At 42.4% G+C, this 13,151-nt stretch overlaps 1 protein-coding gene across 2 annotated transcripts in view; it reads right to left on the bottom strand.

Annotated features, from left to right (window-relative positions):
• The window catches only part of gabbr1b (gamma-aminobutyric acid (GABA) B receptor, 1b), a 131,709-nt gene extending 129,534 nt beyond the window's left edge, over window positions 1-2,175 (bottom strand). For both annotated transcript variants that reach the window (XM_026155857.2, XM_026155858.2), the window contains exon 1: window positions 96-2,175. In XM_026155857.2, coding sequence (XP_026011642.1) covers window positions 96-353 — 258 coding nt within the window. In that variant the 5' untranslated portion in view covers window positions 354-2,175. The remainder of the gene's footprint in view (window positions 1-95) is intronic.
• Window positions 2,176-13,151: the final 10,976 nt, after the last annotated feature.

Genomic DNA, 13,151 nt, shown 5'->3' with positions numbered 1-13,151 from the left:
GACTTATATGAGAAGTCCTACTAGATCTGATCAACATTTGCACACATGCAGTTAAAGCTGGAAAGAAATTAGGGTAAGCCTTCGTCTGTACTTACCATACTGTCATAATGTATCAGCTCCAGCTCATAGTCAGGCAGGATGTCTGTCCTATTATTCACCAAGTCCAGGGCCATCTGAGCAGCGGGGAGGCAGGCTTGTCCACCAGGCCAGCCTCCACTCATGGGAAACAGGGCTCCAATGTAGAGCTTCTTCTTGCCTAGAGCCGGGCAGGAGCAGGATAGAACAGTAAGGATAAAGGTCAGAGAGTAGCGGGAGACCGGCCTACGGGGGAGGTTTTGGCAAAGCCTTTTCATAGCTGGGGGATGCTGAAGGTTGAGCGAAGCTTGGAGTCAGTGTATTCCTTCTATACACTTTTCGGCTTGGAGGGAGCAAGGTGGTATTGCGTGTGGCTCGTGAAGAATGAAATTCTATGAATGAGCACACGCTGGTGTTCCTGAGAGAAGAGAGCCCATTTGCAATTCTGTGTTATTTACATAATTTTAATGTGATCGTAAGCTTTTTGCAACCGACAAACAATTCAAATCAACGCAGATGACTGTCATCAAGCTCTTCTCCCGTTACATTAAAACTAGGAAACCTATCATCGCTTGTGTTTGGAACAGAACTTGTAAACACGCAGCTTCAACGCTTTTATAAAGTACTCTGTCCACAGGTACAACGATCTCCATCAAACTTATTAAATGCAGCTGGTAAACCGGGGGGACAATTCATTGGCAGAAAGCAGCTTTAAAGTTGCTGGAGTTGAATAGAAGGTTGAGATTGGTGACTGAATCAGGCTTCAGGCTCTTTCCACCGTCTAAGGTACCGAAAGTGTCGGAGGCTGCCTGGATTTCAGCTTCTCTCTGTTTCCAGGAGATAACCGATTGCTGTAACGATGCTTTCCTTTTTCTGCTTATGAAAAATTGAGAACCATCCACACCGAGCCCACGAAGACACGCGGAGATTTAATTTGTCCTCTCCGTCATTTATCTGCCCTTCTCCATCTTATCCGCCTACATCCATAGCCTACTCACGGATCTCCAGTCCAAAGCCTTATTAGAACGTTTTAAACATGTTGTACACAGACCACACCATACAAATGAAAAAGCCTGGCTTTCAGTAATCCAATAGGAGAACGGTCGACTAGACAGCAAGGTCGATCTTCAGATGAAAAAGTGGCCTCGGTGTTGCTGGAATGCAGTCGGCCGCTCGGGAGAGAGCCGAGAAAAATGACGGGAGCTGCTGAGCCCGCTGTGGCTGACTGCAGCAGCGTGCGAGAGCGGAGAGAGAGAGGAGGAGGATGCTTCGTCCCTCCGTTTCACAAACCACTTTACAATCCCTTTACACAGCCCCGAGCATTTATCTTTCCTCCGATAAGAACCTCTCCCCCCAGTCTTTACACTCCCTGCCACACCTCAGACTTGCTGAATAAACGTTAATTACCCGTCACAGGAACGCCACCGCGTGGACCGTAGGTTTTTAGCGACACTCCACCTTCCCGAAAGAATCTCTTATTACTCTCTCGTGCGTTTGCCGATCACAATTACAATACCAACTGTATTCTCGCCAACATGGAAAAACATCATTAAGATTATAATGGCTAAAACTGTCCTCTGAAATTCATTCAGTCATGTCAGTTCAGTCATGAAAAGGGCAGGACCGGATTTACACAGTACATGTACATTTTAGCCCCCCACCCTGCTGAGGGAAACCTCCGACCCTACTGGTCTTATGACTCTCTCGTATTTAAGCTAAATATGACAAGAGGTAACAAATACATAACCTTGATCTCAGGTACCATGCAAGTACATACATGAGTGTTATTCCATTTTTCTCCATAAAATGTGACCAGTTTGACTGAGGAAGATACAATATTTATACATACTGTAGTATAGTGGTTCCTTAGTGAAGTGTTTTACACATTTTCATGAAAAGCAAACCCGGTTTCATTCTACAAATCCCTTTGGGGTTACATCATTTAGGGCATCCAGTGTAAACAAAACAAAACAAAACAAAAAAACCAAACATGTATAACTATCGGTGTTGACAACCATATCTGAATAAGTTAGTAGCCCAAAGTAGCTTTGAAACATACTTTAGCATCAACTGTGATGATACTTGATTTGACCCAGTATGTCCTGCACCCACAGGGTTTTTGTTGTCTTGGGTTCGTGAATTCTTTGTGAATGTGATTTTGGGTTTGTGGTTTTATTGTTATTCCAATGTTTGATGTTTTTATTTCTATGGGTTCCGGATTTCTTTATTCTGGTTTTCTCATAATTTCAAGCTTTATTTCCTGCAAAAACGTTGAGTGTTTCCTCCCAGAAACATGACCAGATGGCATCTAACGAGACAACTCTGGATAGCATTGCCTCCAATAACACCGTGGTCATTTTTGACCAGCATATGTCCTTCAATGCACATAGTAAACACACGTGAGTTCTACTTCACTCAGCTTTTTCTCACTGTGTTTATACACCACTCTGTATTTAATCATCATCATCTCTGATGATTATTCATCTCTGGCTCTCTTCCACAGCATGTCTTTTGAATGTAGTGAATGAGGTTCTTTAAATATACAATTTGGTATCTAAGTATTTGGACAACAACACAGTTTATATTTGGTTTTTTACACTTTGCCTAGATTTTACCCAAAAAAAAGCCTGCACGATTTTGGAAAACAACATTTTGGAAAGAAGCTAAGATGAACTTGTGTGTCCTTGTCCTGTCTTTTTCCTCTTACCCCCAACTGGTCGTGGCAGATAGCCGCCGGTCCCTGAGGATGGCTCTGCTAGATAATTCTTCCTGTTAAAGGGAATTTTTTTTTTCCCCACTGTCATCTGATGGGGTTTTCTCTCTCTCTCTATTGTTGGCTCTTTACAATGTAAAGCACCTTGAGGTGATTAGTGATGGGATTTCCAGCTCTTTTTAGAGAACCGGCTCTTTCGGCTCGGCTCCTAAAAAGAACAGACTCTTTCGGCTCCCAACCGGCTCTTCAGGTTGTTTTCTTGCTTTAATTAATTTGTTATTAACAACAATATAAAATTATGCACAAAAGGAATTACTATTTTTTTTTAAAAAATGTGGTTTTATTTATATATGTTTATGTATAAATATATACGGTGGCCCCTAGAAACAAAGCATGTACAAACTCCAAAACACATTTCTAGCATGAACTGAACTTCCAAAACAGATCTACCTAGATCGCTTAAATTACACAATTGAAAGCATATGTGTATTGTTTGTGTGTTTATACACAAGCACTCATAATAATTCAAATTTAAAAAAAAAAGTTCATTTACCTGTTACTACCACACACCAAATCCGGTCGTTGGTACTTCCTGGCTTGTGTAGCCACTAGGTAACAAAAGCTCAACACTGCGCCCTAGCATCCTGGAGCACTTCTGTTGTGTTTTGTACGTGTTTTGGAGTTAGTATGTGCTTTGTCTCTAGGGGCCACCATAAATATACTTTTATTTATTCACTCCACATAAAATGTAATAAATAAATCATATAATACAAAAACCAACTATTTACATTTCAACTTTTAACTATTTAAATTTTCAGCTTTTTCCTTTGAAACACATTTAAAGTGAAACAACACAAAACACTGCTAACCACAACACAATTAAATATAAATTAAAATATGAAAACAAAAAGCAGATGCACCTTCTCTGTCATATGGGCCTGCATGAATAAACTTTCTGTATCCTTTATCATCCGCAACTGAAAATAGTTGTGGATGATTACTATACCTTTCTAATGTGACGTTGTTGTCCCTGGCTCTCTCTCTCTCCCTCCCACTCTGTTCCTGTACTGCATCTAACTACCGCCCCTCCCCCCTCTGCTCAGCGCATAGCACAAGGCTCGCGTGCGGAAAAAAAGTGTGAGAGAGAGGGTGAGAGAAAGGAAAAAAAACCCATGGCTCCCAATCCAGTTGTTCAGTCTGACGACACTAGCTGGACCTAAACTCTGCTGCAGGTCCATATATCAAACGATCACGATGGCATTATTGAGAGTTGAAAAACTGTCTAAAGTCTTTCATCTTTAATAAAATGATCAGCGTTCTGCTCTACCAGGTGTAACAATTGAGTTTAACATCCAGGCATCCATGAAAACGGAATTTATGACATTTAATGGAGTTAGAAGTTAGCAGGAAGTTAGCTTGCTAGCTTCTATCTAAATACAATATAGCATGTCCTGACTGCGGGGTTTTGGAAACAAATTAAAACGTACAGCTCTGTTATCACTTCCAGCATAAATGAAGACAGAAAACTTCGAACACGTCATTCACCTTTTCCTTACTTGCAGACTGGACTACTGCAATTCATTGTATTTTGGTCTCGACCAGGCCTCCATTCATCGTCTTCAGATGGTCCAAAATGCAGCTGCTCGCCTGCTAACTGGTACCAAGCGGAGACAGCATGTAACCCCAGTTTTATCTTCTCTACACTGTCTCCTACAGGATCCAATTTAAACTTTTACTTTTTGTTTTTAAGTCACTTAACGCCCCTTCTTACCTGTCTGGGCTCCTTTCAGTTTATGCTCCAGGAAAAACCATGAGGTCTAGCTCAAAATTAATGCTATTCACATGGACTAATCTCAAATTTTGTGGTGAAAGAGCCTTCTCTGTGGCAGGTCCCAGACCTTGGAATAGTCTTCCCCTAAATATTAGATCTGCACAAACACTCGATCAATTCAAATCACTACTAAAAACACATTTTTATGCCCTGGCTTTTATCACACTATGAGCCAAGCATTTTGGTCTTATTTAATAGTCTTAGTTATTGTTTTAATTATTTTATTGTCCTATCATCGTATTATATTGTTATTATTGTTTTACATTGTTTCTTTTTAATGGCATTTTTATAATGTTAAGTACTTTATGCAGCATCGTCTGTCTGGAAATGTGCTATATAAATAAATTGGACCTTGACCAGGGGAGAGAACACTCCAGATCATGTTTACTACAACATTAAGCATGCATATTGAGCCATACCCTTTCCCCACCTCGGCCAGTCCAACCACCTCTCCTTCCTGCTCTCCCCAGCCTATACCCCCCTCAGACGCAGTGCAAGGTCCACCACAAAGACTGTTAGAACCTGGCCTGAAAATGCACTCTCCAAACTGCACAACTACTTCACACAGACAGACTGGGACATATTTGAACACCAGGACCTAGAATCATTCACTGGATCAGGAAAGGGTCAGCTAAGTCATGAAACAAAGAATACTAATAGTTAAATTAGAAAACAGATCTAACTCCAGAGCAGAATGACTGCATTAAGCTAAAAGAGGGGCCCTTGAGGCAAGATGAACTGTTATCCCCTAATATCCCCAGATCAACAACAATAACAAGTTGTGGTGGCAGGTGTAGTTTTAGATAAAAATCAGAATACTTTATTAATCCCTGAGGAAATGATGTGGTCACAGTTGCTCCAAGACAGTAAGAACAGTAACTACCCAAATGAAAGCAACAATGGAACTTCAGAAACCTGGCGTTTTATTTTGAAATAAAATATAACATATTGATTAATATTGACATGCAGTAACTGTTACAGCAGTTTATTTTATTTTGATTCATTTCATAAACTGAAATCAGTCATTATCTTATATCATTTTTCTTTGCAAAATAAATAGCTGATGAGAAACAAATTTTTGAGTATTTAGAGAAGTGAAAATGTTGCTCTGTACAGCACCAGTATTGTTGACCCAACATGTCGGCCTGCCTTTCAAACTTCAAGTAGATGCCAGCTATGTGGAGGGCTTTGTCCTCTTACAGGAGAACGAAGAGGAAATAGATTGTATAGATAGATTGTACAGTAAGCTTCTTTTTAAAGAAATTATTCTGTCAATGAAAAAATGCTGGCACTGGTGTGAGCTCTATAACATCTATAACAACAGGCGGGTGTGACTAAAGTGCTTGACCTGCCCTGCTTTGTCATCTCTGGGTTCCATATTTCTTTGTCGTCGCTGGCCACCAGCCAAGCCTCATGTCTTGGAGGCTTCGGACACTGAGGCCACCTGAGGTTTCCTCTCTTCCCCGCGTTCCAGTTTGGTTTCACATCTTCCTCTGGCCACCCTGGCCAACATTTGTAAAAGTCTGTCCACCATCAGCAGCAAAGCAAAGCATGCCAAGATCGGTCTAGAATGTTAAGTATTCTTCTATTATGTTTACTATTTCACTGCTGAATAAGTCAGTCATCAAAGGCATCTGTTCCTAAAAGAATTGACAATATGAATTGGAATATGTCACAACTTGTCACGGTCTGGCTGGCAGACCGTGGGGGATGTTGGAGAAAGGACCCAAACGCTGGACTTAGTGGAATGAGCAGTGGGTTTATTTACAGTGAGGTAAATGTACACCACACATTAAATCTCCAAAAATGCTCCCTCGACTCCCGTGACGTGTCTTCTCCTAAGTGCTGGTATTTCGTGCTCTCGGCCCCTGTGCCTTCGCACACCCCGTGTGTCTTGCAGTCCTGTGTTCCGCTGTCCTCCTGAGGAAAAACAACAGACACAGCCGTTATGGCACCGACTCCAGCAGGCATACACTGAACAGCACTTTAAACACTGACATGGAGTCTAACTCAACGATTCTGCACCGGAGGAAGCTCCATCGCACTGTTAAGTAGCTCCCCCGACGAGCCTGATCAGAAGCAGGTGTGTGAGAAGCTAGGCGTGACCGGCAGCCGGCAGGGCCACACCCATCAGGCCTGCAGGTGGTTGTCCTTCATCCTTCAGCCACACCTGCAGACACCCACACACACACCAGCATGGAACACAAGAGCACAGTGCAGCAAACATACATCCAATACAATAATAACAATAACAATGGTCCACACTGTTCAAGGACCCCGAGTCCCCGGAACCGTGTCCGTGACACAACTGATTAGGTTTGATTTCATCTAGGTGTGTTTTGATTATTTGGACTGTGTGTGAAAACCATAAACTAAAAAAAATGATAACTTGTCAGTAGAGGAGGGGAATCAAAGTGAAATTGAATTGGTTTTACACACAACCTCTAGAAAACAGGAAGTGCTTTTACCCCCCTCCTGGCAGACCCTCTCATATATGCCAGCTATGGTTGTTAATAGCTATCATGTCAAACCTGCTACATGAGGCTTTTCAGGAGAAAAGGTTACAGTGCTGTGGATTTATGAAAGAGAAAAGACCTAAAAGTGTTTTAATATTTGATGGTTTTGACAGGACATAAGGAGCTGCAGGCAGCATCTGATAATCTTTCTGTCTCTGGCTCAGGAATGAGCCTTGAGGGTTGTTCTGAAGCCCACCTGCTCTGCTTACACATTAATGCTCCTATAATAACAACAACAACAACTAAACCCAAAAACAAAACCAGCAATTAAATGCCAATCCACACAAAACAATTAAACCAAAAAGAAGGCCATATCTCAGAAGTAAATGGTTGCGTCTTATTTTGAAGCCTGCGCTGTCACGGTCGATAGCAGGGTCTCAAGTGCAGACCAGGGGTCCGTTCTTCGTACTTCGCTTACTACATCCAAGATCAAAGGACACATCCAAGATCAAATCATCGCGCTAATAATAATAATAATAATAATAATAATAATAATAATAATAATAATAGATTGGATTTATATAGCGCTTTTCAAGGCACCCAAAGCGCTTTACAATGCCACTATTCATTCACTCTCACATTCACACACTGGTGGAAGCAGCTACGGTTGTAGCCACAGCTGCCCTGGGGCAGACTGACGGAAGCGAGGCTGCCATATCGCGCCATCGGCCACTCTGGCCAACACCAGTAGGCGGTAGGGTACATTTATTATATTATATTACATTATATATTATATTATATTACATTATATCCCCTTTCACATTAGAGCCACAACAGGACCCACTAGAACATGGGAACAAGTAAAAGTGAAATATAAGAATATCCTACAGAATGGTAATATTTATCACTTATATTGCTTTTCGTCTCTTGGAAAGAGACCCTGAAACAATCTGTTTGTTTGTTCATAACAGCAACCAAGAAAAGGGCAGAGCAAAAAAAGACAGGTGGTGGTCCTGCACCCCCTCGTCAACAAGTTGGTTAAGTGAATAATACCCTCACGGGAAAATCGATATCTCTCTATGAGCACACTGTCGCGCTGAGCTAAAGGATCCTGTCTGTCCCGCAATATACGCTGAATTCTGAGGACTCTCCTTATCAATCTTGCACCTTCTGCAATGGGTTGCTCGCGTACAAACGGACAGGACATGGCTGCGACAGACTTCCCAAATCCCCCTTCGCTTTTATAGCCGTGGTCTCTCATCTTGAATACATGAAGTAATTTACTATTACTACTGTGAAATATGAATTACATCTGAAATAATCACATACATGAAATAGAATGTTAATAGTACATTTCCCTTTTTTTAGGAAATGACCTGTATGTATCTGTATGAAATCAATAAAAGGATCAAGTGCTGCATTATCTTTAGTTACATTGATAATAGAGAAGGGAGCCGGAGATCGACAGACGGATTGGGGCTGCAGCTGCAGTAATGCGGACGCTGCACCGGTCCGTCGTGGTGAAGAGGGAGCTGAGTGTAAAAGCGAAGCTCTCAATTTACCGGTCGATCTACGTCCCTACCCTCACCTATGGCCACGAGCTGTGGGTAGTGACCGAAAGAACGAGATCGCGGATACAAGCGGCAGAAATGAGCTTCCTCCGAAGGGTGGCTGGCCTCTCCCTTAGAGATAGGGTGAGAAGTTCGGCCATCCGGGAGGGGCTCAGAGTAGAGCAGCTGCTGCTCCACATCGAAAGGAGCCAGCTGAGGTGGTTCGGGCATCTGACAAGGATGCCCCCTGGGCGCCTCCTGGGTGAGGTGTTCCAGGCATGTCCCACCGGGAGGAGGCCCCGGGGCAGACCCAGGACACGCTGGAGAGATTATATCTCTCGGCTGGCCTGGGAACGCCTTGGTATTCCCCCGGATAAGCTGGAGGAGGTGGCTGGGGAGAGGGAGGTCTGGGCCTCTTTGCTTAGGCTGCTGCCCCCGCGACCCGGCCCCGGACAAAGCGGATGAAGATGGATGGATGGATGGATGGATACATTGATAATATTTATTTATGGTAAAACAGTGGTAAAATATCGCTGTTGCTTTCGTATACATGAAGCGGACATACCTGAGTGGCCGCGATCTAATCCTGTTTACATAAAGTAAGCCTGCTCCCGAGCAGGTTTACGCTTACGGCTCTGTTGCTATGACAGCAAGTCCCGGATGAGCTTCGGGGAACCGAACGATCCAAGATGACGCGAAATCGTCAACAATCAAATCCAGCTAACTTAGCGAGGTACGAAGAACGGACCCCTGGTTGACGTTTCCAAACAGTTATTTACAACACCAGTGCAGAATATATACACTGAGGGGGAAAATCCGGGGTTCCAAAGGTCCTAGGGAAAACTCTCTCGCACTCGTTCCCGTCTCCACATCCAAACACACATGTCCACGCAGCAGGAGGGTCACAGGTCCGGGGAGGAAAACTATCACATAGGAGAAGGGAATTACTCAAAGTCACAAAATACACAAGCATAGATTCACGGGAGCTGAGAGGATCACTAACGTGTCTACCACAATCATCCAGAGATGAGAAGGTCTGCGTCCTGGGGCCCGTTCTTCGTACGTCGCTTACTACATCCAAGATCAAATGACACATCCAAGACCGAATCATCGCGCTAACCGTGAGCTCGCTAATCCGGTTCTCCGAACACACCTGCTGTTGACGATTAGTACAGCTGGATGAAGTAATGTGAGATCACTGGGTGTCGTAAAAGGGGCTACGCATCGATAGTAGAAACATTGATCGGCAACCCTTTGATTGGTCGGCGAAAATGTCGAAGGAGCGCGTTCGGTAATTTTCGGCAGCAGAGCAAGAACTCCTGAGTGAGGGATTTCAGGAGTTTCAGAGTTTAATCAGAACGCAAGGGAACACTGCAAAGGCTGCAAAAGCAAGGAGAGAGGGCTGGCAGGAAGTTACTGACAAATTAAACTCGTAAGTAATTTCATATCACACTATATTATCAAATATTATATTACATTATATTATATTATGTTATATTATATCCCCTTTCACATTAGAGCCACAACAGGACCCACTAGAACATGGGAACAAGTAAAAGTGAAATATAAGAATATTCTACAGAATGGTAATATTTATCACTTATATTGCTTTTCGTCTCTTGGAAAGAGACCCTGAAACAATCTGTTTGTTTGTTCATAACAGCAACCAAGAAAAGGGCAGAGGAAAAAAAGACAGGTGGTGGTCCTGCACCCCCTCGTCAACAAGTTGGTTAAGTGAATAATACCCTCACGGGAAAATCGATATCTCTCTATGAGCACACTGTCGCGCTGAGCTAAAGGATCCTGTCTGTCCCGCAATATACGCTGAATTCTGAAAACTCTCCTTATCAATCTTGCACCTTCCGCAATGGGCTGCTCGCGTAAACGGACAGGACATGGCTGCGACAGACTTCCCAAATCCACCTTCGCTTTTATAGCCGTGGTCTCTCATCTTGATTACACGAAGTAATTTGCAATTACTACTCTGAAATATGAATTACATCTGTAATAATCACATACATGTAATAGAATGTTAATAGTACATTTCCCTTTTTTAGGAAATGACCTGTATGTATCTGTGTGACATCAATAAAAGGATCAAGTGTTGCATTATCTTTAGTTACATTGATGTTATTTATTTATGGTGAAACAGTGGTGGAATATCGCTGTTGCTTTCGTATAAATGACGCGGACATACCTGCGTGGCCGCGATCTAATCTTGTTTACATAAAGTAAACCTGCTCCCGAGCAGGTTTACGCTTACGGCTCTGTTGCTATGACAGCAAGTCCCGGATGAGCTTCGGGGAACCGAACGATCCAGGATCACGCGAAATCGTCAACAATCAAATCCAGCTAACTTACTTAGCGAGGTACGAAGAACGGACCCCTGGCCTTAAGTAGTGGACAGGTCAGGACAACTGGACAACAACAACAGGACAACTAATCGCGAACAGGTGTGTGGGCCAAGGGCGGGAGCCCGCAGTGAGCTCCGCCCAGGCAGAGCAGTGAAGGAGAGAGAGCGAGAGAGAGAGAGAGAGAACACAAAACACAAGTAGCCTTGCGGGGCAGGCTGGGTAGACACAGGGACCATGACATGCGCATGTTTCCATTCGAAGCCAAACATATGCAGCAAGCCTCATCAACATTTTACACCATGTGCATCATATGAGGACAGAAATGGCAAAATCTGGTCTTGAGACCTCCTTTCTAGTAGGATTCTGCTTCTGAATGGAACTGTGGGTATCTCAGCAGGCTGGATTTCACCACAGGCTGCAAAGTCTCAGACAATTATTCAGGCATCTGTGATTGGCTGCACATGGTGCAAGGTCACAAAATGCAACACATTTGGCTACATAAGTGTGTGCATCACTGTAGGGTTACACAATTGGCTCAACAGGCTGCCAAGATCACTACAGGATGTGCCAGTGGAGAGTGCTAATAATTATCACAAGTCTGAGAAGTGGGTACAGATCTCTTTTTCATTCAACAAATCCACAAAAACCCACAAAATAAATATCAAAAGATATAAATTATCCTTAAAACCTTAATCAGGAATCTAGTTCCTTCTGTGTGAAGAAATGACCTGTATACCTATATTTTAATGATAAAATAAAGTGTCTCCTGCCATTTTGATTCACATTTTGGTTTACCTTATCTCGTATGTCTGTGAAGGTTCTCAGTCATCCAGGTCATTGTAGTTTAAGGAGCTTGGAAAGAAAAGCGTCTGGACTTCTTTAAGTTGATTGAAGACATTTCACCTCTCATCCGAGAAGCTTCTTCAGTTCTAAGGTCAAATGGTGACAATCAGACAGCAGCTAGGGAGGATAAGAAAGACAGACGCAACAACATTGTCGTCCCCTATCAATGTTGACCAGAGAGTGCAAAAATATACATTTTTGCACTCTCTGGTCAACTGACTCAGTGACTCAAGAAACGCGATTCACTTTGGTGAGTGACTCATTAAAACCCGATTCAGTAAAAAGAATCGAATTTATGATCACTACCACTGTGAGCAACAGCAGACGTGTGCACTGTGGTCACGCCAGCATTGAATCCATCCAAGTTACATGGTTTATTAAAATAATCAAATTACAGCATTTACATTTATGTTAGACTACTTTTAATTAACTGCTTTAGCCCACTTAGAATGAAAATTAAAAAAAAATCTTGTTCCTGACCTGTGTAGTATGTTAACACTATTGGAAGTAAAAAATAACTTGAACTCCAATTTTGAAAACAAGAATTTCTTTTTCTTTTTCTTTTTTTTATAAAGCTCTGACTTGCATTATGAGTCTGAGTCTGTGGTCTGGGAGAGAGTCCTGTAACTCTGTCTGCAAAATACAGTATATAATGACCAATGTTGGGCAATTAATTATATAGTTACTTCTTCAAAAAAGTAACTGAGTTATGCAAACAACAAAGTTTTTTGCAGCTGTTTACCTAAAAATGCAGCCAAGGCGTTTTTTAAAATAAACATTTCAAACTATTTACAGAACAATCAGCTGTTCTGCATCAAATCTGATGCCACACAAATTATTTGTGCAACTCCAAAAAATGATTTCTGTCCACTATGAGATAAAGGAGAACAACAGCCTGATACCTGCAGGCCTGACAACAGGAGATGTATCACTGCTGTAACACCTGTACCATTCAGCAGTCGCCTCATTGTTCTGACACACACAACAAAACTATTGACTACACTACACACTGACTACACACTAACTACACAAGATTTGCACTAAATTTTGAAAATCTCTCACATCTCAAAACACCGCCGTCACTCCTAAACCTTCCCCCTTCCTAAACAACTAAATGCCATGTTGCCATATCATTTTTTGATTGGTCGACATGATACATTTTTCGACCAATAGGAAAGGGTGGGGGTATATTTGGTTTTGTTTTTGCTCACAGGCGGAGCTTTGAAGCGTTTTCCTTATAAAACGCCGGTTTTACTGTTTCTTCCTGCAGTAAATATAAACAACGACAGTATTCAGGAAGAAAACCAAACATTGCAGATATTTTTATCA

Source organism: Astatotilapia calliptera, chromosome 22 (assembly GCF_964374335.1).
Source record: "Astatotilapia calliptera chromosome 22, fAstCal68.1, whole genome shotgun sequence".
Classification (NCBI taxonomy): Eukaryota; Metazoa; Chordata; class Actinopteri; order Cichliformes; family Cichlidae; genus Astatotilapia; species Astatotilapia calliptera.
The sequence above is the reverse complement of the archived record's forward strand: the minus strand, read 5'-3'. Positions and strand labels throughout refer to the sequence as shown.